Below are 26,910 nucleotides of genomic sequence, written 5' to 3'. Positions count from 1 at the left end.
GATGATATTTTACAATACTCTATTTTTGAGGTGCCATGGACTGATTGAGTTCCGGAAAAAAGCTTTTTCGATTGTATTATATTCTTTTTTATCATCATAGCCATATGACGTGGGGGAATGAAAATCTCACTTTGATTTTTAAATTTTCGCTCGTCTGTTCAATGCTGCTGTCATTTGCTGATATGACAGTGATATTTAAAGACATAAAATACACAAATGCATACAAAGGTAACACTTTCAGTCGTTTGCATCAAACGAAAAATAAATTTAGATCATTTCTTTACTCATTTAACATCATTCATTAGTTTGCTTTGCAATGCAATCATATATTCTTCCGACATTAAAGAAAAATTAAATTTGGTCATACCTTGTCATCGATTTTAAAACGTTCAAACTTTCCAATAAGTAGATTTTGTCAAACATTAACAATAACGTTAACACAGTAACAACTTGGTTCACAATTGAACTCTGTCGCCAGTTTCTTTTAGCAACATGCCGCAAATCTGGTGACAATGTCAATGAGTGAATATCTTGAGTTGCTCGCACGAAATTCCACTTTCGGTGTTGAATGATGGCAGTTGGTAAATATGATGACACTTTTATGAGATAGTGAATGAATCCACTGAGTTGATGACAATTCACAGGAAAATCTTCGATCGTCATTGAAGGCAACTTTGTTAGAAATAAAAATCTGATCTAAGCTTAACAATATCGTTTCAGGGATCACAAATTTGAGATTTTCTGCAGAATCCATGCAGTCCACATAAATCAATGCCCAAAATCGATGCCCTGTAAATGTTGCGCACTTACAGCTATACGATCTCATAAAAATTAAGTTTAAAATGGATTGTTGATCGGATGCTTGGTATAATACAGCAATGGTACATGATTATTCGCTTTTATAACAACTACAGCATTACTGCTTCGGAATCCCCTAAAATGTGTCCGTATTGCATGTCATATTTCGGCAAATATTTTTTTTTTAGTTCTATGCCATAAAAAAAATCCTACTAAATGCCAAATGTTAACGCCCACAGTTGATACCGACACTAATGTTCAAGATACCGTAAAAGGGTGATCATGCCGTGACGTTATGATTTTGGGGAAACGATCACAAAGCCTGAAGTTCTATTGACTATTTACTTGTCACAGACCAAAAAAGTATTTCCATTCGATTCCAGGCGAGTCAAATGATTATATGATACTACTGATACTGCACATACTAAGCCTTTTCTTGACTATAGCACTATCTATACATGGCTACCGTGTATACCATATCAGCTGTACATGAAGAACAATGTGTATCACTATGTTAATTGCAATTAGTTAATTTATAACCGGACTCTGACAAATTTACCGGTTATTCATGAATTTTGGTCAGCTCTCTGACCATGAACAATGATATCATTCGTAAAGAGGGTAAAGCTTTTTTCTTTTCACGTTTTCCTGCAAAAGAACAGTTTCCACCTATTTGTAAAAACTTTAAATACCCTCAGTGAAAAGAAAGAAAGTGTCGGACAAAGTATTCGCAATATAGTAATACCCAGATATGGCCATGAAGGGATTCTTTAATTCCAGGGACGAGAATGCATTTTGCAGTCATCAGAAGAAGTATTTATAACATAATAGATATTGACCTGCATGTACTACTTTTATAGTATGCTGGTCCTTGATCCTCGAGAGGAAAGAATTGAATGGCAATTTTATCAGCCAGATGAAGAATGGTAGTCACTCATCATGCTCTTACGATTATAGGCAATATCTTTCGTTCATGGCCAGTGGGTTGATAGCTCACTGTCTTGATACCTTGATGTGATAGCTTGTTGATTATTGTGTCTATTTTCCTGTAAGCGATGCAAGGTAGTCGACCTTGACGCGTGATCAAGTACCTGTAGATTTTCTTTAGCCTCCGTGACAGTGGATGTTTCTTATCTATTTTTGGAGAAATTGAGCGTCGATATCTAAATTTGCAAGATCGAATTGCTTCCGCAGAACTTGCTGCACTTGATTTGGGAGCTAAAGAAACAAAATTGAAAATGAGAGCAACGGTATTTTGATGTGCTAAATGAAACTTACGTTGTTAAACAAAAAACTTTCAAGTTGACGCTTTCTTTCTCTCATCTGAAACAATGATATGTTTAGCTCGTCAAAGCTGTTATAAACGTTTTAACGGTTCTCCAGCTAGCTAGCATTATGTACTTTCTCGTTGTTTTTGCTCTGTATCATGAAAAATTGTTCGAAAAATTATATCAGAATGCTGCCAAACGATTTTTGCTGGCATTCGTATTTTAAAAGATAATATTATTGATATTATTTAAAAACTCTTAAGCGCACTACGCATACCTCTCAGGGCGCTATACATGACGAATACAAGAAGAATAAATACATACAAAACACAAATTATCTGTACATCTGAGCAGTTGCTAGTAAACACTTATTACCTGGTCATGAGGGTTATACCGCCCGTTTATTACCATGAAGTGCCGTGCGTACCAGCAACACACCGGTATTCCCGAGGCCGTTTGTCGAGAGGTATAACGATGTGTTTCTCGGTATAATAATGTAATAAACGGGCGCTATAGACAGAATGAAGGACAGATTGTATGTGCTTTACAACACGCTACACTCACATGTTGTATTATGTTGTGGTTAATGTGTTTTGATATTGTACACCGCAACAATCCATAGTGACAAGTTTACTCGGCGACCTCTCTACAGCGGTAACAGTGGTACCACTTTCTTCCAAAATACATTATACGCATACCTAGCAACATTCTTGGTTGCACTTGATCTATTTTGTCGATGAGCTTTTCAAGTTCCTACGCTGTTGAAATAGAAAATCCTGTTGTTTTAGAGAGAGGCTCGTTGCGCATCCCTGGCGCCAGTGTTTCAAATCTGCAAACGACACTACGGTCACGTGACCGGGCACTTTTTCTAATTTGGTCTAAAATGTTTCCCAGGGAAATAACCATTCAAAATACCCTCTGAAGTCATCTTTTCGATTCTGGTGGGTACTAGACATATTTTTCTTGTCACGTGACGTATTCTACAACGCGGAACAAGCATGTTGCGTGTTATTATAAATGCTATTTAAGGAGAACAATAAACGGTCCAGCTTGGAAAACGAATCATCTGCCATAAAATCAAATGAAAGTGCTCGGTAAAAGATAAATCTTCGAAACGCTTTCCATCGTTCAACGGATTTTGCAGAACAAATCTCAATTCCACTGAAAAAATATTAAAATTGAAAAGCCTCGCTCGCTGTAATCATAGACCTTAAAAAACGTTTTTAAGGTCTATGCTGTAATGTAATATACGCTTCATATGGCAGTCAAGGAAATCGATTGACACATATTTGATGTGATCGAATTCTATGATCTATCTTTTAAACTTTTTGTTTCAGATCCTACAGCCCCAGGTTTTGTCTCCGTAATTTTTTTGACAAAATGTTTAGCTATATTTTCCACTTTTTTGGAAAAAGATTATACAGACAATGACGTGCCAGGAATGTCATGTAAAGCGATGTCCCTCATTGAAACGTGTTTTGCTATCAATTTCGATTCACAAATAACGTGCAATATTGGAACTGACATACCTTTGACTTTTGATTTGACTATATGTGTAAGAGCACGTCTTCTTTCTAACCCGGCAAGTCTAACACGAATTTTCTTGTCGTACTTGTCAGCACTACTTCTGTTTCTCTGTCGATATGTAGCACGTGTTGTGGATCGTAACACCTTGAATATCTTTGGAGGCGCTTGTTTTGCCTTACTCAATGAGCAAGGAATAGTACAATCTCTCTTAATTGAGTCAGCAGTCGGGGTTTTTGCTGCTGTGAGTGACTTAGCAGGCTTGAATTGAGATTCGAATTTTTGCGAGGAACAGAAACTGGCTCTTCCTTGTGTTCGGATACGTTTTGGTGAATCTTCTGGAGTGCACTTTTTCGTGTGAGAGGGGTCAATTTTGAAATCAGGGTAAGAGTACATAGGTTCTAATGTGACGCATGTTCTAATGTTGAACGACTTGTGCGTTCACTCTCCTCTGATGGACCTGGACCCGTGATCTTAGTTCTCTCAAGGTCGCCAATAGCTTGAGCAATATTCACCTCTCTGCCTGTAATATATATATGGTACAATTGATCGAAACAATGTAGTTTGACATACTTGTGGGATGAATGTCTGATTTGAATCATATTACGTCTCGATTACTTTATTGATATCACTGTTTTTCTGAAGCACAGACAAACTCTCAGTAGAAGCATACATTACTTTTCAAAAATACTACTCAACGTGATGTAGACTAGCTTGTAGGGTAAATGCAGAGCTGTACAGGTGCAGTTTGATTATATATCTTAGGTTCCAGTGATAATCGTATCAATAAAGCAATCGAAATTCTGTGATTCAAATAAGACTACGATCCGGAAAATGTAACGTGCACCTATTATTGTATACCGGCTGAGTCAGCTTCGAGATTAGAGACTGGTAAGTTTCTTCAGCTGGGGGGGGGGGGGGGGGGGATTATTTTTTTGCCGACGTCAAAAGTGCAATATTCACGTCAAAATGCAATATACATACATATATATATATATATATATATATATATATATATATATATATATATATATATATATATATATATATTATATATTATATATATATATATATATAAAAATTAAATATTAAATATATATATTTTAAATATATATGTAATTTGGGGGCATATGTTAAACATTCAGTCATTCTGTGTTTTAACTGTGTTTTTATGAAATGGTTGCATGTCATATAGGGATTTCAAAGTGTCAATATTTTGAATGAGCTGTGAATGTATTCCACACTTTTGGATGTCAATCATTAATATCAAAGAGAGAAAAGCAGAAAATCAAGAACTTTGATGGTTGTTTTGACTTGTCAGCCACCAATTACACCTCCAGAGAAGCCATAGCGAGCTACTTTTAGAAGTTGTAGCTAAATCTGATATGTGCAGTGTCTGAGAGGACCTTTTACTTTTACATTGAAATCATACAAGCATAGATATAATGACAAAAATGCCTTTTGTTAACTATTATTTTAGTGATGAAAAAAGCACCTATATACAGTAAACCTGTGACACAAAGGAAAATAGTTGCATCCTCAGAATGCTTTCGTACATTGAGATCTCATAGAGAAAACAGAAAAGTATCGGAAATTTGTCATGCTTTACATATGAACTGCAGATTTCATAATGGTTAGTACATTTTACAAAACAGACTTTCAATTTGCAAACATCAACATATCTCTGATAGGCCTATATATCTCTGATTTATGAAAGTACCGCGCCTGAAGAGGGGGTCGATATATATATATATATATATATATATATATATATATATATATATATATATATAATATATATATATATATATATATATATCTGATATAGTGAGGTCACGAGCCCGAAGGGCGCACTGAAAAATTTGTCTGATTACTAAAGTTACGCGCCCGAAAGACGCCGAAAAACGCAGCTGAATGATGAAATTCGTGACTGGCACGATGCAGTTTAGGCAAAGTCCGTGTCGAAATTCAAAACATTGTGACCCCCATCACCAAATTCAAAAACAGGGTGACCTCCCGTGAATCCACAACCTCCCTCCAGGCCGAAGAAACTGAGCTGACCAGTCCCTTATCGATCGGTCAACATCATGCGGCATTTACAGCATGGCATTCCCCTGGTAAAATCAATGCCTTCGGCTATTAGGGACTGTCAGTTTCTTCGGCCAGGGGGTGGGGTGGATTCAGGAGGGGTCAGTCTGTTTTTGTCTTTAATGATACGGGAGTCACCATGTTTTGAAATGCCCAATACGGGGTGTCAGTGTGTTTTTGACTTTCGACACGGGCTCATACTTTCCTAGAATGCATCGTGCCAGCCACAATTCATCATTCAGTTGCATTTTTCGGTGCTCCCTTCAGGCGCGTAACTTAAATAATAATGGCATATCTTTCAGAGTTCCCTCCAAGCACGAAACTGTAATACGTGATGTTAGAACTTTCTGGAGAGGATATTTAGCTATAAATACTGCACGACACTGGCAGACTTGTCAATCCAGATGTTAATTCTTAGTCTAGCTAACTGCCTATGCCATGCAGTATCTATGGCTAAACTTCATTTCTGAATGTCCAATATCTGCCTTGCTTCTGTTGGATTTGGATACTTATTTATGCCGAGCTTAGCTTACTATATGCCTAATGACACATTTTTGTAATTTCCGTTAATTATATAGGGCTGAATCGTTTTCGGTTTTAGTATTGAACATTGCTTTACAGAAAATAGCTGACTTCGTCGGCCTTTTTCGTAATAAAACCATCGATCAGCGATTAAATATAGCAGTTAAGTAACACCGCAGAAGGTTTGTCGTAAGGTATCTGTTTTTCACTCACAACGTGCATTACATGGAGTGCTTTTGATCGAGATGTAAATATACATGTTTCGGGCTCGATACATCAGATTTGCTGGTGCTATGTATGAGGCGTGACGTAGCTTCTTCGAAACACCTGATGTCACCTGGTTACTGGATTTATAAAAGGGTCTGTATAATCTTCTCCTTTTAATTTTAACTTGATGTGTTCGTTGTCCGTGAAATGTTTGTTGTTGTATGTTTTGTGCTTTGTAGTTGTCTTCCCGGCTGGTATACAAATCTGCTTTTGACCTGAGGATTTCCATTGCTGGAAGGGTGTGTACCTGATTATTTTACAAAGATCCACATAACTTATATAAACATTTCTGAATGACCCACCGACATCATTTTAAACATGGCACTTCAGGCCATTATCATTTGAAACAGAATGTAACCAAAACAAAGCTCACCTGTGCAATGTCGTTCTTCGACGGATTGTAGTCTAGTATCTTTGTGCGAGTCTGTGGCCTGGTCGAAAAAGCAAGACTATGCAATGTCATTTATAAGCTGGATAAGGACGATATAATGAATTTCTGTACTATTTTTCATTAGGTATGTGAAAATAATTATTCCCTATGGACTCTCTTAGCAATCATATTTACATTTAATATAGATTGTAAATAGCATCCATGATATGCGTTATTTGCTCATAAAGGGACAAATTCTCTCTTTTTGCGACCTTCTTATAATTATTTTTTTCGGTATGAAGAGCAGTTTCCGTTTTTTCGCTTCTTGAAACATGCTGAAATACTAGTCAACTGCATATGCACAACATCACCTCTGGTTACGCCCAACAAGATAAAACATTCAGGGAGACATTTTGCTGTCTGTACCAAAAATGAAGTTCCGTGCACAACTGTCACCATGCATGGCTTAACATACACCGTTACAAACGTTGTGACCCAATGCAAGCTTTTGTAATGAAATGTGTAATGGCGTTCTTTCCTTACACCGTGACAATGTTTGTTTGTTATAGGAAAGCAAGTCGGAAAAGGAAAACAAATCCATTTTGTCTCGAGGATAACCAACGAAATGATCTTTATATCCGGTAAAGGGATACATTTTGACACGTTTTGCAGTTATGTAAAGCCATCACTTTGTACCCTCAGTGACTTTATGCAAATATCCAGGTTTTCCTTGATATCACAAAAGGTCAAAAAGAGCGATTTTGTATTTAAGTTCCTCTTATTTAGTACATATGAAGAATTTACTTACTGGTTTTGCGATAATTCCATCTGAATTTGTTTTCATGTCTTCCTCAGAATACTGATCATCAAGTTCCTCATCAGAGCTAGTGAGATATACGTTTGGTGTTTCTCCACCGTCACCTTATAAAGTGTTTGGAAACGTTGTCATTATTGATGAAAAACTACTTCATTATTGATGAAAAACGCAGTTGAATGATGAAATTCGTGGCTGACACGATGCAGTTTAGGCAAAGTCCGTGTCGAAATTCAAAACACTGTGACCTCCATCACGAAAGTCAAAAACAGGGTGACCTCCCGTGAATCCACCACCTCCCTCCAGGCCGAAGAAACTGAGCTGACCAGTCACTTATCGATCGGTCAACATTATGCGGTATTTATAGCATGGCATTCCCCTGGTAAAATCAATGCCTTCGGCTATTAGGGACTGTCAGTTTCTTCGGCCAGGGGGTGGGGTGGATTCAGGAGGGGTCAGTCTGTTTTTGTCTTTAATGATACGGGGAGTCACCATGTTTTTGAAATGCCCAATACGGGGGTGTCAGTGTGTTTTTGAATTTTGACACGGGCTCATTCTTTCCAAGAATGCATCGTGCCAGCCACAATTCATCATTCAGTTGCATTTTTCGGTGCTCCCTTCAGGCGCGTAACTTAAATAATAATGGCATATCTTTCAGAGTTCCCTCCAAGCACGAAACTGTAATACGTGATGTTAGAACTTTCTGGAGAGGATATTTAGCTATAAATACTGCACGACACTGGCAGACTTGTCAATCCAGATGTTAATTCTTAGTCTAGCTAACTGCCTATGCCATGCAGTATTTATGGCTAAACATCCTTTCTGAATTTCCAATATCTGCCTTGCTTCTGTTGAACTTGTATACTTATTTATGCTGTGCTTAGCTAACTATATGCCTAATGACACATTTCACAATTTTGTAATATCCTTTCATTATATAGGGCTGAATCGTTTTCGGTTTTTGTATTGAACATTGCTGTACACAAAATCGCTGACTTCGCTGGTCTTTTTTGTAATAAAATCATAGATCAGCGATTAAATGTAGCAGTTAAGTAACACCGCAGAAGGTTTGCCGTTAGGTATCTGTTTTTCACTCATAACGTGCATTACATGGAGTGCATTTGATCGAGATGTAAATATACATGTTTCGGGCTCGATACATCAGATTTGCTGGTGCTATATATGAGGCGTGACGTAGCTTCTTCGAAACACCTGATGACACCTGGTTACTGGATTTATAAAAGGGTCTGTATATCTTCTCCTTTTAATTTTAACTTGATGTGTTCGTTGTCCGTGAAATGTTTGTTATTTGTATTGTGGTTTGTAGTTGTATTTCCGGCTGGTATACAAATCTGCTTTTGACCTGAGGATTTCCATTGCTGGAAGGGTGTGTACCTGATTATTTTACAAAGATCCACGTAACTTATATAAACATTTCTGAATGACCTACATGACATCATTTTAAACATGGTATTTCAGGCCATTATCAAACAGAATGTTGCCAAAGCGAAGCTCACCTGTACGATGTCGTTCTTCGACAGATTGTAGTCTAGTATCGTTGTGCGAGTCTGTAGCCTGGTCGAAAAAGCAAGACTATGCAATGTCATTTATAAGCTGGATAAGGACGATATAATGAATTTCTGTACTATTTTTCATTAGGTATGTGAAAATAATTATTCCCTATGGACTCTCTTAGCAATCATATTTACATTTAATATAGATTGTAAATAGCATCCATGATATGCGTTATTTGCTCTTCAAGGGACAAATTCCTCTTTTTTGCGACCTTCTTTTCATGATTTTTTTCGGTATGAAGAGCAGTTTCCGTTTTTTCGCTTCTTGAAACATGCTGAAATACTAGTCAACTGCATATGCACAACATCACCCCTGGTTACGCCAAACAAGATAAAACATTCAGGGAGACATTTTGCTGTCTGTACCAAAAATGTAGTTTCCGTGCAAACTGTCACCATGCATGGCTTAACATACACCGTTACAAAGTTGTGACCCGATGCAAGCTTTTGTAATGGAATGTGTAATGGCGTTTTTCCTTACACCGTGACAATGTTTGTTTGCTGTAGGAAAGCAAGTCGGAAAAGGAAAGCAAATCCATTTTCTCTCGAGGATAATGTGATCTTTATATTCGGTAAAGGGATATCTTTTGACACATTTTGCAGTTATGTAAAGGCATCACTTTGTACCCTCAGTGACTTAAAGCAAATATCCTAGGTTTTCCTTGATATCACAAAAGGTCAAAAAGAGCGATTTTGTATTTAAATTCCCCTTATTTAGTACACATGAAGAATTTACTTACTGGTTTTGCATTAATTCCATCTGAATTTGTTTTCATATCTTCCTCAGAATACTGATCATGAAGTTCCTCATCAGAGCTAGTAAGATATACATTTGGTGTTTCTCCACCATCACCTTATAAAATGTTTGGAAGCGTTGTCATTATTGATGAAAAACTACTACATTATTGATGAAAAACGCAGTTGAAAGATGAAATTCGTGGCTGACACGATGCAGTTTAGGCAAAGTCCGTGTCGAAATTCAAAACACTGTGACCCCCATCACGAAATTCAAAACAGGGTGACCTCCCGTGAATCCACCACCTCCCTCCAGGCCGAAGAAACTGAGCTGACCAGTCCCTTATCGATCGGTCAACATTATGCGGTATTTATAGCATGGCATTCCCCTGGTAAAATCAATGCCTTCGGCTATTAGGGACTGTCAGTTTCTTCGGCCAGGGGGTGGGGTGGATTCAGGAGGGGTCAGTCTGTTTTTGTCTTTAATGATACGGGGAGTCACCATGTTTTTGAAATGCCCAATACGGGGGTGTCAGTGTGTTTTTGACTTTCGACACGGGCTCATACTTTCCTAGAATGCATCGTGCCAGCCACAATTCATCATTCAGTTGCATTTTTCGGTGCTCCCTTCAGGCGCGTAACTTAAATAATAATGGCATATCTTTCAGAGTTCCCTCCAAGCACGAAACTGTAATACGTGATGTTAGAACTTTCTGGAGAGGATATTTAGCTATAAATACTGCACGACACTGGCAGACTTGTCAATCCAGATGTTAATTCTTAGTCTAGCTAACTGCCTATGCCATGCAGTATTTATGGCTAAACATCCTTTCTGAATTTCCAATGTCTGCCTTGCTTCTGTTGGACTTGTATACTTATTTATGCTGTGCTTAGCTAACTATATGCCTAATGACACATTTCAAAATTTTGTAATATCCTTTCATTATATAGGGCTGAATCGTTTTCGGTTTTTGTATTGAACATTGCTGTACACAAAATCGCTGACTTCGCTGGTCTTTTTTGTAATAAATCATAGATCAGCGATTAAATGTAGCAGTTAAGTAACACCGCAGAAGGTTTGCCGTTAGGTATCTGTTTTTCACTCATAACGTGCATTACATGGAGTGCATTTGATCGAGATGTAAATATAACATGTTTCGGGCTCGATACATCAGATTTGCTGGTGCTATATATGAGGCGTGACGTAGCTTCTTCGAAACACCTGATGACACCTGGTTACTGGATTTATAAAAGGGTCTGTATAATCTTCTCCTTTTAATTTTAACTTGATGTGTTCGTTGTCCGTGAAATGTTTGTTGTTGTATGTTTTGTGGTTTGTAGTTGTCTTCCCGGCTGGTATACAAATCTGATTTTGACCTGAGGATTTCCAATGCTGGAAGGGTGTGTACCTGATTATTTTCAAAGATCCACGTAACTTATATAAACATTTCTGAATGACCTACATGACATCATTTTAAACATGGTATTTCAGGCCATTATCAATTTGAAACAGAATGTAACCAAACGAAGCTCACCTGTGCGATGTCGTTCTTCGACAGATTGTAGTCTAGTATCGTTGTGCGAGTCTGTAGCCTGGTCGAAAAAGCAAGACTATGCAATGTCATTTATAAGCTGGATAAGGACGATATAATGAATTTCTGTACTATTTTTCATTAGGTATGTGAAAATAATTATTCCCTATGGACTCTCTTAGCAATCATATTTACATTTAATATAGATTGTAAATAGCATCCATGATATGCGTTATTTGCTCATAAAGGGACAAATTCTCTCTTTTTGCGACCTTCTTTCATGATTTTTTCGGTAAGAAGAGGAGTTTCCGTTTTTTCGCTTCTTGAAACATGCTGAAATACTAGTCAACTGCATATGCACAACATCACCTCTGGTTACGCCCAACAAGATAAAACATTCAGGGAGACATTTTGCTGTCTGTACCAAAAATGAAGTTCCGTGCACAACTGTCACCATGCATGGCTTAACATACACCGTTACAAACGTTGTGACCCAATGCAAGCTTTTGTAATGAAATGTGTAATGGCGTTCTTTCCTTACACCGTGACAATGTTTGTTTGTTATAGGAAAGCAAGTCGGAAAAGGAAAACAAATCCATTTTGTCTCGAGGATAATGTGATCTTTATATTCGGTAAAGGGATATATTTTGACACATTTTGCAGTTATGTAAAGGCATCACTTTGTACCCTCAGTGACTTAAAGCAAATATCCCAGGTTTTCCTCGATATCACAAAAGGTCAAAAAGAGCGATTTTGTATTTAAGTTCCTCTTATTTAGTACATATGAAGAATTTACTTACTGGTTTTGCGATAATTCCATCTGAATTTGTTTTCATGTCTTCCTCAGAATACTGATCATCAAGTTCCTCATCAGAGCTAGTGAGATATACGTTTGGTGTTTCTCCACCGTCACCTTATAAAGTGTTTGGAAAGGTGGTCATTATTGATGAAACACTACTCCCGTTTAGAATATATGTCTGTAGAGTGACCTAAGTTCATCAATTAAATGAGTATGAAGACCTGATGCTAAAAGGAAGTTTTGCACAGTGGACTTACATTATAAGAAATGCTGACACGCGACTAATAGTTATGTAAAACCTTATCATATGAATAGTAGACTGTATTATTGAATAATAGACTGTATAATCATGATCACGTGTGCTGTTGCTATTTTATATCGCCAAATATATGATTTCAGTGTTTTATCCAATCATTCTTCAAGCAGTGTGGATGTATGTATGGTATACTCGCATTGCAGCATGTGTCAGGCAGTTAAACAACAAAAAATTCTGATATAAACAAACTAAAATGGTCAAACAGCGACTTCGACGTCTAACACCGTGTACTATGTAACGATCTTTGTTCAAATTGACATTACGGTCTTTCTTTCGCACACAAATTGGTAAGATTCATATATTTACGTTTTAAGAAGAAACGCTTAATGGCTCCCATCTCTGCTGCATCAAAGGTTACGCTCAATTTCAACTGCACATTGACGTTGTTGGCCTCCAGTTTCATCTCCTCTGTGAAGAGTAGTCCTTCAAGATCTCTATGAAATCTATAAGATTTATGTTTAGCCTCAAACTTAGACGCACTCTCCAGACAGGAAAATTTTAACTCAATGACCATAGATCCCTCCTTTCCGTCAACAAAGTCAGCACCACTGTCTTTACATACTTGAATTAAATCTTCCCTAATTGTCTCGTTTACTAAAACAACCTGCGTTCTCTGCTGCAATCCATCTTTAGTCTTTGATAAGGCTAAGCGGATTTTCTCGTCTGTTAACTTCTGTTTTTCCTTTGACTTGTTTCCATGCTCCAAATTGACTAACCTAGCAGTGGCCTCGTGAAAGTTTGTCTCGTCTATAGCGGCCAGTACTTTAAGACCTGGAATACATATGATACACAGTTACTTATCACATAAAATGACCTCGCCGGAGTGAGGAACTTGCTAGTGAAAATGGAAAGATTTTAATGTATGTAAAGATACACCTTAAAAGTGTTCTATCACAGCTTTATCACACGTTACGTTAATGTTGCTATTATGTTGTGCGCACTAAATTCTCGAAGCAAAGTAGACAGTCGGCATTTAATAAAATTACAGCAGTCTGTGTGTCTGTGTGTCTGTGTGTGTGTGTGTGTGTGTGTGTGTGTGTCTGTCTGTCTGTCTGTCTGTCTGTCTGTATGTCTGTATGTATGTATGTATGTATGTATGTATGTATGTATGTATGTATGTATGTATGTATGTATGTATGTATGTATGCATGCAATACTGTGCATTGCAAGTTGCACTTGTGTAAGGATTTAATAAAATATACCAATAATTATTGCTGTAATTGCTCCACAAAAGAAGGTTTTCAGAACAATCAGCTGCAGTATAGCCATTTTGGTGGTTGTGGGAAGTACTTTTTGCATGAAACACTGCTTGAGTGAGTACATTTTAATCCATAAACAAAATGGTGTAACACTAGAAGTTCAAAAATGGCGCGTTTAATAACGTCGCAAATGAAATAGGAACCATTTCCTGGTCTTGATGACGAATTTTATCAAAATAACTTAAAGAATAATTGCAACATACACTAACTCAAAAGAAGGACTCTGATATTAGGCAGCCCTATCTAAAATCTATGCCAGATGACGTCACGTGGGGACTGGAATGTTTGGCCTCTCTTAATCTTCTAATTCAGATTATATATAAGTTTATATATTACTACGTGATCAGCAAAAATCTCCTGAGAAACACCTTAGCCTTGGTGCAATGTATATAGGAAAGAGTGGTGTTAATACTTCCTTGTTCACATTGTGCAGTAACTGTTATGTCTAATTTCACTACTCTTATTGTAGCTAAGCGCACGTGCACAACAAAAACGTTTGCTCCATTTAATAGTAAAACTTACCATCCTTTGCAGTTGCTTCTTGAACATTGTCTTTCCCTTTTTCTGTAGGCAAGAATGCGGCAAACCTTGTGTAACTTTCGAGCACATCTTCACTTTCTTTGAAGTCTTGCTTGAAACCTTCAGCTCGTCTAAATGAGGCTTCTAGATGCGTATGCAACACTTGTAAAATCTTCTCTCCCCAGTTCTCGTTATTTCGAACAACACAGTGCTCGAAACACAGATCGAAGTGTTTTCTTATAAACTCTGCAATCTGTTCATGATCTGGCGCGAGAAATGGTACGCCCAATGCCATTGCCTCCAATCCATCAAACCCATACTCTTCATCCCATGCTGTTATAAGGCAAATGTGTGATTGTTTGAGACCTGTCCTTATTTCGTCCCGACTGCTTCCCTTAACGAAAGTTGGCTTTATACAACCTTGCTTGAGTTTCATTGCTAAGTGTGAGATTATTTCATTTTCTTTTTCCTTTGTTGATCCAAAGATAGTCCATTTGAGTGGAGTATGGAAAAAACCTTTTTCTCTGTTCACTACAGAAGTAATTGCAGCAGTTATTTTCTCACATCTTGACAATTGCTCTTCAGATTCCATTTTCCAAGGATATGTTAGCACGTACCTTCTGTTAGTTGTCTTCGATAACTTTGCACATTTCTTATTCAGTTCTGATGGTTTGGGCAAGATTTCCTCATGAGGTATCTCTGTCAGGGATATTTCATCATATCCTCCCCTGTATGCATTGTTTAGATCCTCGTGTAATTTAGGTCCTATCGAGAAAAGTATATCGGCCTCGCTTGCAAGTTCAAGCATGTTGCCATCAAGGTCTGTATATCGGTGGTTGATGAGGACTAGTTTTGCATCTGGAAACAAGTTTTTCTTGATTTCAGCGGCTGCACGGCCAGTCTTCGGGGCATATCCGATCACGTATCTGATATTTGTTAAGGTTTTCAGTTCTGGATAATAACATTGATAGTTCATCAGCCACAGCATGTTTGCTCGATCTTCACTTTCTGTCACCCAGGGATTTCTTTTAGCGGTGATTAATGTTACACATGAATTTTGTGCATCCGTTTTCTGGCATTCACTTATGTCTGAATCAGTGGCAAGAACGGTTGTGTAGACATCGAGTTTTTCTTTTTTCCTTGCAGACAAGTCCTTGATTAGAACTCTGTGAAAGGCTCGCAGACTGCAAGATCGTTTGTTCCACGAATCAAAGACAAACAATGCCCCAGGATTCTCTTCCAAGAAATAAAGTTTAGCGTCAGGAAATAATGTGTGATGTATTTCGTTAGCAGCTGGTTCGGTAAGCTGTGAAAGTCCGATAATATATTTGACGTTCTGTAATACCCGTATTTCTGGGTAGTAATTTTCATAATTAAGAAGCCATACTGGTGATGGAGGATCGAGCCTGGGATTGGAATATTTCTTCCGCTTTCCGTGAATAAGAAAAACTTCATTTTTCGAAGCATCTTGCTCTGCACTTTCTTCAATTTTGTCATCCAGGATAGTACAGACCACTGCCAATTTCTCTCCTATTTCCGAAAGGAAACCTTTGATCTCTGCCTTAACCCTTTCATTCCAACATTCAGATAAGCCGAGAACAGTAGGACTGGTATTTTGCGAAGCCATCACTCGAAATCCTGATTCAAGTTTTGTCTTCAAAAGCAACTGTTAAAATGTTTCAACAGTTGGTGACTGTAGCTTAGACCTTGCATCGAATCGGCATCTAAAATGTTGAAAACATTGTTTCGAGCCAATGACCACAGTTATCTGTTGTCACGATGACAGGTTACAGAACATAAAGATGATCGCTTTTCAACCAATGAAATATACCCTCATGTCCTTTCAATATTGATAAATTTTGGTCATAAATCATAGATGTATGAAAATGTAGAAGATGAAATGTGGCAGCAAACACGTAGTCAAATATTATTGGCGGTCGCAAATCAGGCATACCATTCATGTAGAGCTATAAATTAGCATTTTATGGTGCACTCTTTAGAGTAAGTTTGTCAGATAGTAATAGTAATGAGCTCTCAGACTCTCAGAACATTTAAATACTAAGTAAATTACTTGATCTTTGCATAACTATTTCTTCTTTACTCTGCTAGGCCTTAACTGAGCCTACTTGTTTGTGTGGAAGTAAGGATGTCGATAGATTTAAAGCAGAAAGATATGGAATATACGGCTAGTTTTCAATCGGGTTCGAACCCAAAACATACGGCATCAGTCGCCTAGCGGAGAGGCCACAGAGAGAACCGCTCGGCTAAATCTCCACTCCCAAAAAAGAGTGGTTCAATAGCCGGCTGAATGTGTCGGCTCAAATGACAAAAGTATTAAAGAAAGTGTTACGCTGAAAATAACGCTGAAAATTCCTAATATCTAAGCCAATTCAATATGCTAATGGCGACAATTCAAGTGTTATCTTTTTGATACATTTTCAGACATAATGATGTATGTCAGCTTGTGATATGCACAGCTGTCCTCTTCTTCTATCGATTTGTTAACCGCAGGTGTACCCGACTCAAAGTTTGACGTAGCTGTTCCGTTGGACACAATTTGGTCCGAATTTGGGTGTTTAAATCCATGAAATATGCGGCGATCAAACGATCGCGTTTCATTGCGATCGAGATCGATCGCACTGAGACGTGCCACACAATGCTGACATTTTCCATAAATCTCTCATTAATACATTTTTTCACGTTCTGCTTTCAAACTTTACCGCTAACGAAAAATGAACATAAACTTGCATCAGTATCAATGGAGACTGAACCACAAATACGTTGTTGGCTGTTCTTTTCGATGAGTACACTCCACGTCATGCACGTCATTAAAGCTGAATTACTGGCAATATTTTGCCTTTTTAAGGAAGTATTATGACAAGAAACAACAGCAAATTCTAAGGTTTCTACTCTATGCACTTGGTCACCGTCCTGTTGGCGTCTTTGTTTGTTGTGTTTCGTGCACGATTTCCGCGCTGTTAGTAACTTTTCAGGGCAGACAATAGATCGAAAGGCAAAAAAACATTGCTCATGTATTGGAGCAGTATCTGTGTCTCTACTATTGTTAACTGTTCAGAATATCTTTTTCCCGCTTAATAATGTTCATAAACTTTTAAAACAACCGGTTGATAAAAATCATTATTAATATTATTACAATGAAGTATCAAATATTGAACTAAATTTGGTGGAAAATTATTGTAGCCTGCATGATCTTATCCATATCGTTTAACATTCTTGATTGCATCAACCACTATGAAGGTGATTAGCGCTCCTTCCAAGAATACCCAAGCATCCTTCAACAACACCAAGATTCGAATGCTGAGATTCTTCTTCAGTATCTTCTTTTTTCTGCCATTCCAACAGCGTGGCTGTGGGTTGCATATTCGTATATATGCAACAACTGGGAAAACATGGGAATTCATTACACGTATCTTTGTTTATTCTCTAATTTCTCCTGTCCATCTATCGAGAGAAATGGCAGGTTTTCTTTAAATAGGCGAACAATTGTGTATATTATGGGTGCTGTCTTCACTGTAGATAAAATTTAATCCCAGAAAATTAAATTATTGACGACATACTAGTAGATATTTCGTCGAAAGAGTTAAATGCTGATCCTTCCTCCTGCTCCATATCATGGCGTTTGTCTTTTTACAACAAGGTATATTCCTTGTTCCTCATTCGCCTCCTTAACTCTGTTTATCAGGTGTTCAGCTTAGATGCTGTTCTTGCACTGAGGGTAGCACCATCAGTATAGCTGAAGTCAGTTGTTGGTGTACCTACTGGACAATATAATAGCCCCTATCAAGTGCTTTCCGTAAACAATATTTCAGGTAGATGTTAGAAATGTATGGTGACCACATAATCTCGGCCTTTCTTTCAGCCAACTGTAAACCCATCGTTAGCTCCAAAGGAGGTTCCTAATGTTGCTTTTTATCCTCCATAGAGTGATCAATTGTGATCACATATTTCATGCAGCATTGGAAACTGCGCCCGTCCTCCCGTCCGAGACGGGTAACTTTTCAGTCGGACGGGAGGAAAATCGTACTTCCACGTCCGTGTGTCGGGCTCTCGATAGTAGCCCATACGGCACACCCAGTAATCTCATCGATCAGCTTCTTCTAGATGTTGTGTAAAATAAACGAAATGTAGTATACCAATACGTCCGACTTCGACGCGCTTATGCTACTGAAACTGTTCAACTGTGTGACGCCGGAACGCAATGCAAGCGAGACATGTAAACACGGGTAAACAGGAAGTCGCTCATACTAGTAAATCTCACACTAAGCGAGATTTGCGCGATATCAGCCAGTGCACATGCGTCCTCCAGCACAAGTACCATGAGTTAGTACAAGTACAACAACGGCACGGGTTTGCGTTTATACGTAAAGACAATGCTGAGTCGATACTTTGGAATAGAACCTCCCCAAAGAAAAATAAAGACACCGGTGAAAGTAAGAAGGAAGCCAACAATGCGTACGATAGGACGAAACGGAAAAGGAAAGTCGTCGCGTCTTGGAAGACAGAGTTTGCTTGGCTGATCACTGATGATACCAAACTTTACTGTAAGGTATGCAGAGCGATCTACAGTCCACTGTCGGGACGGAAGCCGGCAGATAAGTACCGTAAGTACGCAAAAGGACAGTTTGTGACAGGCTCCTCCAATTTGCGTCATGATTCATTGACAGGTCATGAGACATCACTTGGCCACAGAGAGGCTCTCAGTCTATTTACGATGCCAGAAATGCGCCACCGTCCAAACAAATGCCGGCTGATAAAATCTTAGAGAAGTTGAACGAAAAAACAGTAGCGAGATTGGATATAAGCTCACTTTTCAGAAATACACATGCTCTTGTAAAACATTCCAGACCTGTGTCAGATTTTGTGTGGATGTGCGAAGTTGATGAAAAAAAACAGGTGGACATCGGACAAACTTACAGAAATAATCACAGCTGCAAAGAATTCATGGTAGCAATATCTGAAGTGGTGCGTAGTGAAATAGAGGGCAAACTGCAAGAAGCAAAATTCATCTCCATTATGTCTGACGGGTCAACAGATATATCAGTAGTGGAAAATGAAGTAGTATACGTGCATTTTGCTACTGGAGGAGTCACACATTGCTATTTCCTTGGTATGGTGGCATGTGAAAGTGGGAATGTTCAGGGAATATATACTGCCATCCAGAAAGCATTGATATTCCCCAACATAACACAGGATTAAATTATTAAGAAATGGTCGGCTTCATTGGTGATGGAGCAAGTGTCAATACTGGTCATGTCAATGGTGTCATCAGCATTTTTCAGAGAAATGTCAATCAGTCTATCATACTGGTAAAATGCATGTCACATCGGGTGGAATTGGCATTCAAAGATGCAATGAAAACATCGAGTCTCTTCAAGCAAGTCTATAACTTACTTGACCAACTCTTCACGTTCTTCCATAAAAGTCAACAGCAGACTGGGGGCTTGGAGGAGGCATTCCAAGCCTTGGATAAGCAGGTCATCATGCCGACACGTGTTGGTGGTACACGCTGGATTGGTCACACACAGAGAGCTCTCCAGAATATGATCAAAGCATACCCAGCACTGATGCGACATTTAAGTCAGGTAAATGTACTACTGTTTTCGACTGAGATTTATTTGTCAAAAATCTACAAACAATAAACTCCATAGCCGGTATTGTCAGGTAGCATAAACAGACTGAATATTTTAATCATTGATTTGAATCCATTATTTGTCTTTGTCACGCACTCAGTCTGCAGCACAGCCCAAAGCAAATTCCTGATAGGAACGTTACGGTTACGGTCGGTCCTGTTGTTTGCTCATTTCCTTAAACACCCTGGCTGTCACTGTGAAGTTGTCAATGTTCCTACAGCAGCGACAGACGTGCATTTACCGGGTACATGCACAACTTAAGGCAACAGCAGAAGACATCAAGAAATTTGAAAATAGGTAATTACAATTTAGTATTCATTAAAAACTGCTTTAAAATTTAAATCATGTAACAGATGTATCATGGTTGGTATAGTCTGATAACTGATGGTAGATGTAGACTTAGTTAGAAATAGATGAGGTGTTTTTTCAGATCAGGACCAGAGCAGAGAAAACTGCAAGCTTCCTTAGATAGCAATGATGGAGTATTCGAAGGGGAGAGGCTTACTCGAAGTCAGTCATCCACAGAAATTGACAACAATGTTTCTAAGTTTGTCCAAGGATTGATAAAAGCCCTAGAGACTAGGTTTCAAGATACCGATAAAGGGGTGCTTGAGTGTACAAAACTTGCAGATGTGACTTCATGGCCTGCTACTTATGATGATGCAATTGGTATGTGACTGGCATTTTACCAAAAATAAATTGTTGTATAAATTAATTATGTAACATATTTTTCGATTTTTTTTATGTACAGATACTTGTAACAACAATTCAAATATTATATTTCAGATTTTGGCGATCATTTACTGGCAGCATTTATTGACCACTACCATCACAATCTCAGTGAAGCAGGTATAGATGTGTCAGCTGCTGAGTTGGAGTGGACCAGTCTCAAACAGGCTTTATACAACACTGACAGGTACACTGTATATACCGGTGAAATGATATGTGTAGTCCCAGAGAATTTAGGAAAAATGACTTAGTGACATCATAATGAAAAACTGCACTACACAGCTCAGCTTAGTTTAGCTAATTTTGGCACAGATACAGTAATTTTGACTGCCATTTTTAGTATTTTTATTCTGTGTATCCACTACTTTTTGTGTCTTTTAGTTCTACAAAATGTTGACATGCTGAGAGTTAAGCTTGCCCACACAGCTAATAGATGGCACATATAAAAACAATCTTTTCTTTTTATTTCAGTTTCAATATTCATAGCATGACCTGGCAAACAATCAACCGGCTCTTCCATACTCAGTATCCAAACGTCCTTGGTCTGGTAGATCTCATACTATCTTTACCAGCTGGAACATCAGAATGTGAGAGAGGTTTCTCTCAAATGAAAGTCACCAAAACAAGCTACAGGAACAAACTTAAAAGTACCACAATGTCAATGCTGATGACAATTCAGCTGCATTCCCCTTCAGTGTCATCCTTCAATCCTATGCCTGCAATTCAGCAGTGGAATCACCATCATCACAGGAAACCTAATTTCATGGATGTGAGACACAGAAAGAAGTTGAATGTTATCATGGCAGAGTCTAATGAGGCAGTGGAAGCAAAAGACGATGCTCAGCATGCATCTGACATGCCTGTGGAGCAGGGGACAGAGGCTGCAGCAGATACACAGTCATTTGAAGCAGGACAGGGACTGGACTCTGATTATGAATCAGACTTTTCTGATCTCCTGGAAAGTGATGTTGGTAGTGACACTGACTTGATGTAATCTGTGCTTGACTCATGTCAGACCATGCACAGATCCATGATGAAATCATTGTTATTGTAGAAATTTTGTATTCAAGTCCGGATTAGAATTCATTTCAAACAGTGGAATTCAGGTTGACAATAAAGTTGTTTACAGTTTGAAGTACATAATGGTTTTGTGTATTTTGAATGAATGGATTTGTCAAAAATTCAGGACAGGCAACTTTCTGGCAGGACAGGCAAGTTTTGAAAGTTACCAGTCCTGATGTCTGGCAAATATTTGGCCAGTTTCCAACACTGTTTCATGACATATCATGTTGGACAAAATAAATAAAAAAGGCTGCTGGAATTTTAAGTTCTTAATTACTGATGATATCACACCTTTAGTTAAATTCTTTTGGTTGATCTTCTGGTCATTACTTTCTTTTCAAGATGTTAGGAAAGACTACTCCTTCCATATAACTTTCTTTGAGTAGCTCTTCCGAGATATAATCAATCCGTCGTGATTTTTCAATTCTTAGTTTTCTGACTGCTTGTCAAATCTTGCCTATCGAGATATCGACTTTGAAATCCTTTAGGCCACTCCCTTCTTTTGACGCGTACAACATCTCACAGTACTGTTCAAATTTCTATCGCATTTTCTTTCTATGTAGGCATCGTTCCATTTTCATTGGTCTTTTGGTACATGGAGCTGAGTTGAGCATTTGGTTTTTAGTTGTTTGACTTTTTTAAAATATCTCTCTGATGTTGATTGTTACTACGTACTATGCCCTTCTACCTTAAAATACTTATCTGTTTTGGATTTTGTTTTATCCTTTCTGATTGGATTATGTATTATCCCACCAAGCTTTCGATATTCAAGGCGATCCTTATCCTTGTCAAGGCCCTTATTTTTTGACCTTCTTTCTTTGATCTGCTAGGTCGAATATTTCTTCCGGAATTCAGACATTGTACCCACAACACTATGTAAGTTCATCAAGGAAGCATTGACATTGTCAGATCAAGTGTGGACACTGAAGAAGGACGTGATTTGTTCGAAATAGTGGAAGAAGATAACTTTTCTGTACTTCGGGAATGTTTCCTGTTTTAAAATCTTTTCTGTGCTGTCTGTGCCATGCCAATGCTCGCTTTCTTGATTTCTCGACATGAATCTTTTCTCTCGAGACTCCTCAAGATAATATTTTACTGGGTTTTGGAACTTGTTCCATGCTGCTGCTTTTTAGCCTTCAAATATCTAATTCAAGTGAAGTCTGGTAAGTGTATTCAGCTTCAATATCATAGGTAAGACAGGAATCAGGTGGTCTGATCCACTGTCTACTCTAGAGTTGGTTTTTGCGCATAAGGAACTAGATCTCTTGCTTTTTTGAAGTATAATGTAATCTATTTGGTTTCCGATCCTTTAATCTGGTGTAGACCAATTATAAAAACCTCAATGGATGTAACGTGAAGGTATAACAACGTTGCTTTCCTGGCAGAAATTGGATAACATATCTCCTGTCTCATCTGTTCTCCAGTCCACAGATTCCAATTACATGTTGAAATTGCATCAAAAGCATGCCTCGAATTTCAACATCAACAAAAATGTAGACAACATCATTTTTGATAATAACAATCGGAGGAGTTACCATTCCCAATCACTTTCTGACTAGACATGTGGCTTTATGGATTCATCTAAAATAAGTTTCAGCTCATAGTTGTTAAGAAGAAAAACATATGGACCACACTTCAAGGTCTTGTATTCCATTACTAAATTCAATTTTACCTCAGCTGTTCTGCTGTATCAACTTGGCTAGAACAAACCACAGAGAAAAGTTGCAGCTTTTTCAAACTTTTATGATATATACATATTCTTGATAGCTTGGTTATTGTTCTTTGTTGCGACACTCCCGTTTTGTGTTGTGTCTTTCATCCACAACCTCGTAACAGCATCCAAAAGACACCACAACTATCTTACAGGGAATATTTGCGTTTGAGATTGATGATATGTTGTATGGAATTATACTTAATAGTTCCATTGGAACAATTCTGCAGGAAACAAGTCATCGTTGATGACACAGTCCCCACTTGTTTATGGGTACTTTGATTACAAGTCCTCAGAGAGGATAGAGTCCTCTTTATTAGGTCTGTGATAAAAATACTGTGATAAAGATGGCACTCAATGTCCAAGAATGAGTTCCATGGTGATGAAAAACGTAAAACCAATTTAGGCCACTATCCTAAAGGTCATTAATGAGTCAACTCAGAATTAGTTGACAGGATGTTACTAAACATTTTTTCATACTATCCTATCGCTAATAGATTATCACTGGTACCATATTTCATAAAGTTTAATGCAGTATTTACAACACCATGAGATCAAAATCTGATCGTCAAATTTGAGATTGTATTTGTGGATATATCACTCTAATTAGGAAAGTTCACTACATAGGCAATTACAAATTAATTAAAATAATAATAATAATAATAATAATATTTGGTTCTTATATAGCGCACATATCCACAAGTAGATGTGATCAAGGCGCTATACAATTATTATTACCCCTGGTCACTTGACCTAATATGATACCACTCAACTCCCTGGGGAGCAGACAACAGCTCACATGTGCAGCCAATAAGCGCAGCAGAGCTAAACGCACACATAACAACCTCTGTCCTACCAGGTACCCATCACTCCTGGGTGGGGAGAAGCAATGAGGAATAAAGTGCCTTGCCCAAGGACACAACACTACAGCCATGCCGGGGCTCGAACTCACCATCCTTTGATCGTGAGTCGACAGCTCTAGCCACTGGCCCATGATGCCTCCAAAATGGCACTGATAAATGTCTTTTTCACTGTTAAAGCAATGTGAGCTTAACATCTGTACAAAGTTTCATGAAATTTGATGAAGTATTTCTTGACATATAAGCCTAATTATGAAACTTCAATAATTAACATGATACTGCTCCATGACGTGAAACAAATTGACGAGCATGTATGAATAGGTCAATGTCCTTGTACCAACTTTGAATGATACTGGTGGAAATATGTCTCAGTTATGGCTCAGTACATGAGAAAATCGTAACAAAATCGCCGCCACGCAGCGATATTTGATCTTACTGTTTAAAAAATCAATACGAATATGTATGACAATGTCCAGCTACAAACTTTGAATAAAATCAGTTGAGACTTGCCAGAGTTATGGCTCTCGATCTGAAAAAACCGTAACAAAATTGCCACCACGTGGCCATATCAGACCATATCAAGAAACAAATCATCGTACATATGTATACTATAAGTCAATGTCCTTGTACCAACTTTGAATAATTTGCTTGTGGATGTCTGGGTTGTGGTTCAGGACATGGAAAATCATAAAAAAATGGCCACAGGGTGGCCATATTGGATCATATCTCAAAACAAATCAATGTGCATATGTATGACATAGGTCAATGTCCTTGTACCAACTTTGAATGAAATCAGTTGAGATATGCCTGAATTATGGCTCTGAACACGAAAAAATCGTAATAAAATGACCGCACAGTAGCCATATTGGATCATATCACAAAACAAATTGACGTGCATATCTATGACATTGTTCAATGTCCTTGTACCAACTTTGAATAAAATCGGCTGAGATATGCCTGAGTTATGGCTCTGTACATGAAAAAATCGTTACAAAATGGCCGTCTGGTGGCAATATTGGATCGTATCACAAAACACATTGAGGTGCATATCTATGACATAATTGTTCAATGTCCTTGTACCAACTTTGAATAAAATCGGTTGAAACATGTCTGAGTAAAATGGCTGCCTGGCACCATATTGATTCGTATCACAAAACAAATCGATGTGCATATGTATGACATAGGCCAATGTCCTTGTACCAACTTTGAATAAAATCGGTTGAGATATGCCTGAGTTATGGCTCTGTACATGAAAAAAATCGTTACAAAATGGCCGCACGGCGGCCATATTCGATCGTATCACAAAACAAATTGACGTGCATATCTATGACATTGGTCAATGTCCTTGTACCAACTTTGAATAATCGGTTGAAACATGTCTGAGTTATGGCTCTGTGTATGAAAAAATCGTAATAAAATGGCCGCCTGGCGGCCATATTGGGTTGTATCACAAAATAAATCGACGCGCATCTGTATGACATATGAAGTAATCCTTGTATCAAGTTTTAATGAAATCACTCGAGGCATCTCTGAGATATCTGCGTGACCTAACGAACGGACGGACGGACGCACGCACGCACGCACGCACGGACGCACGGACATGACCAAACCTATAAGTCCTCCCGGACGGTGTCCGTGGGGACTAAAAGCAACCAAACTAATGTAAAATTATTGACGATGACTAAGTATTTGATGAAAGAGTATTTCTCGTTTAAATTTGTAGTTTATCAGTATATACAGTATATATTGCACTGATTGGCAAAACAATCTGGAAAATAGTTTTCTTATTATTAACTCACGTTTGTTTAACAGCGTAGATCTTTCAGCACTGATAATGTGTAGTTTTTCTGATATACAAAGATTAAATCGCTTGCTTATATATAAATATATTAGAGTAACCTGATGCTTCGCTAATCACATGCAATCGTTCCGTAACGAAAGGTATCGGCACTGCGCGGGGATTTCATAGTACGTCTGGTCCCTCAAACAAAAAAAAACCAGGTCTTTGACATTTCTTGGTCAATTATTGACAAAGCATCAAGTTACTCTAACATAAGCAACCGATGTAGTCTTTGTATATCAGAAAAACTACACATTATCAAAGCTGACAAATCTACCGTGACGCTGTTAAACAAACGCTCGGAGTTGGTTTCAAAATGTCGCCACCAAAACAAATAATATTTATCAAATTTAACACCATCGACCCATAGAATGGTACGTCCCGATCATACATATATAAGACTGTCGAGCTAAGAATCCTTTTACTTCTTCTGTCTAATAATTGCAGGATGCATGAAACTTAAGTAACAGATATCATTGCTTTCTACATGAAGTAATTTTGTGTTATTATTTATTACGCTCTGCTTTAGCATCGAGCACTGTAATTTCCCACGAGGACACTATATACTTCGATATATATATATATATATATATATATATATAATATATATATATATATATATATATATATATAATATATATATATATATATATATATATACTGGATCAAATT

The 26,910-nt window shown here is 37.9% G+C and overlaps 3 protein-coding genes across 3 annotated transcripts in view; 1 reads left to right on the top strand and 2 right to left on the bottom strand.

The window, feature by feature from the left end:
- Positions 1-3,991: 3,991 nt before the first annotated feature.
- Positions 3,992-13,397, bottom strand: LOC139127924 (uncharacterized). The gene is made up of 6 exons (XM_070693780.1): positions 12,914-13,397; positions 12,293-12,405; positions 11,496-11,571; positions 9,966-10,078; positions 6,841-6,898; positions 3,992-4,113 (listed from the first exon to the last, which is right to left on the bottom strand). The coding sequence occupies exons 1-6, from the start codon at positions 13,119-13,121 to the stop codon at positions 3,992-3,994; spliced, it is 690 nt and encodes a 229-aa protein (XP_070549881.1). The 5' UTR covers positions 13,122-13,397.
- A 974-nt stretch (positions 13,398-14,371) lies between these two features.
- The window catches only part of LOC139127912 (uncharacterized), a 38,913-nt gene continuing 26,374 nt past the window's right edge, over positions 14,372-26,910 (bottom strand). The window contains exon 3 of the mRNA XM_070693771.1: positions 14,372-16,109. Coding sequence (XP_070549872.1) covers positions 14,372-16,012 — 1,641 coding nt within the window. The 5' untranslated portion in view covers positions 16,013-16,109. The remainder of the gene's footprint in view (positions 16,110-26,910) is intronic.
- Positions 19,614-21,908, top strand: LOC139127901 (uncharacterized). The gene is made up of 3 exons (XM_070693760.1): positions 19,614-19,983; positions 20,823-20,952; positions 21,237-21,908. The coding sequence occupies exons 1-3, from the start codon at positions 19,614-19,616 to the stop codon at positions 21,757-21,759; spliced, it is 1,023 nt and encodes a 340-aa protein (XP_070549861.1). The 3' UTR covers positions 21,760-21,908.

Source organism: Ptychodera flava, chromosome 3 (genome assembly GCF_041260155.1).
Source record: "Ptychodera flava strain L36383 chromosome 3, AS_Pfla_20210202, whole genome shotgun sequence".
In the NCBI taxonomy this organism is placed as follows: domain Eukaryota; kingdom Metazoa; phylum Hemichordata; class Enteropneusta; family Ptychoderidae; genus Ptychodera; species Ptychodera flava.
This window is presented reverse-complemented; position numbering and strand designations above follow the sequence as displayed.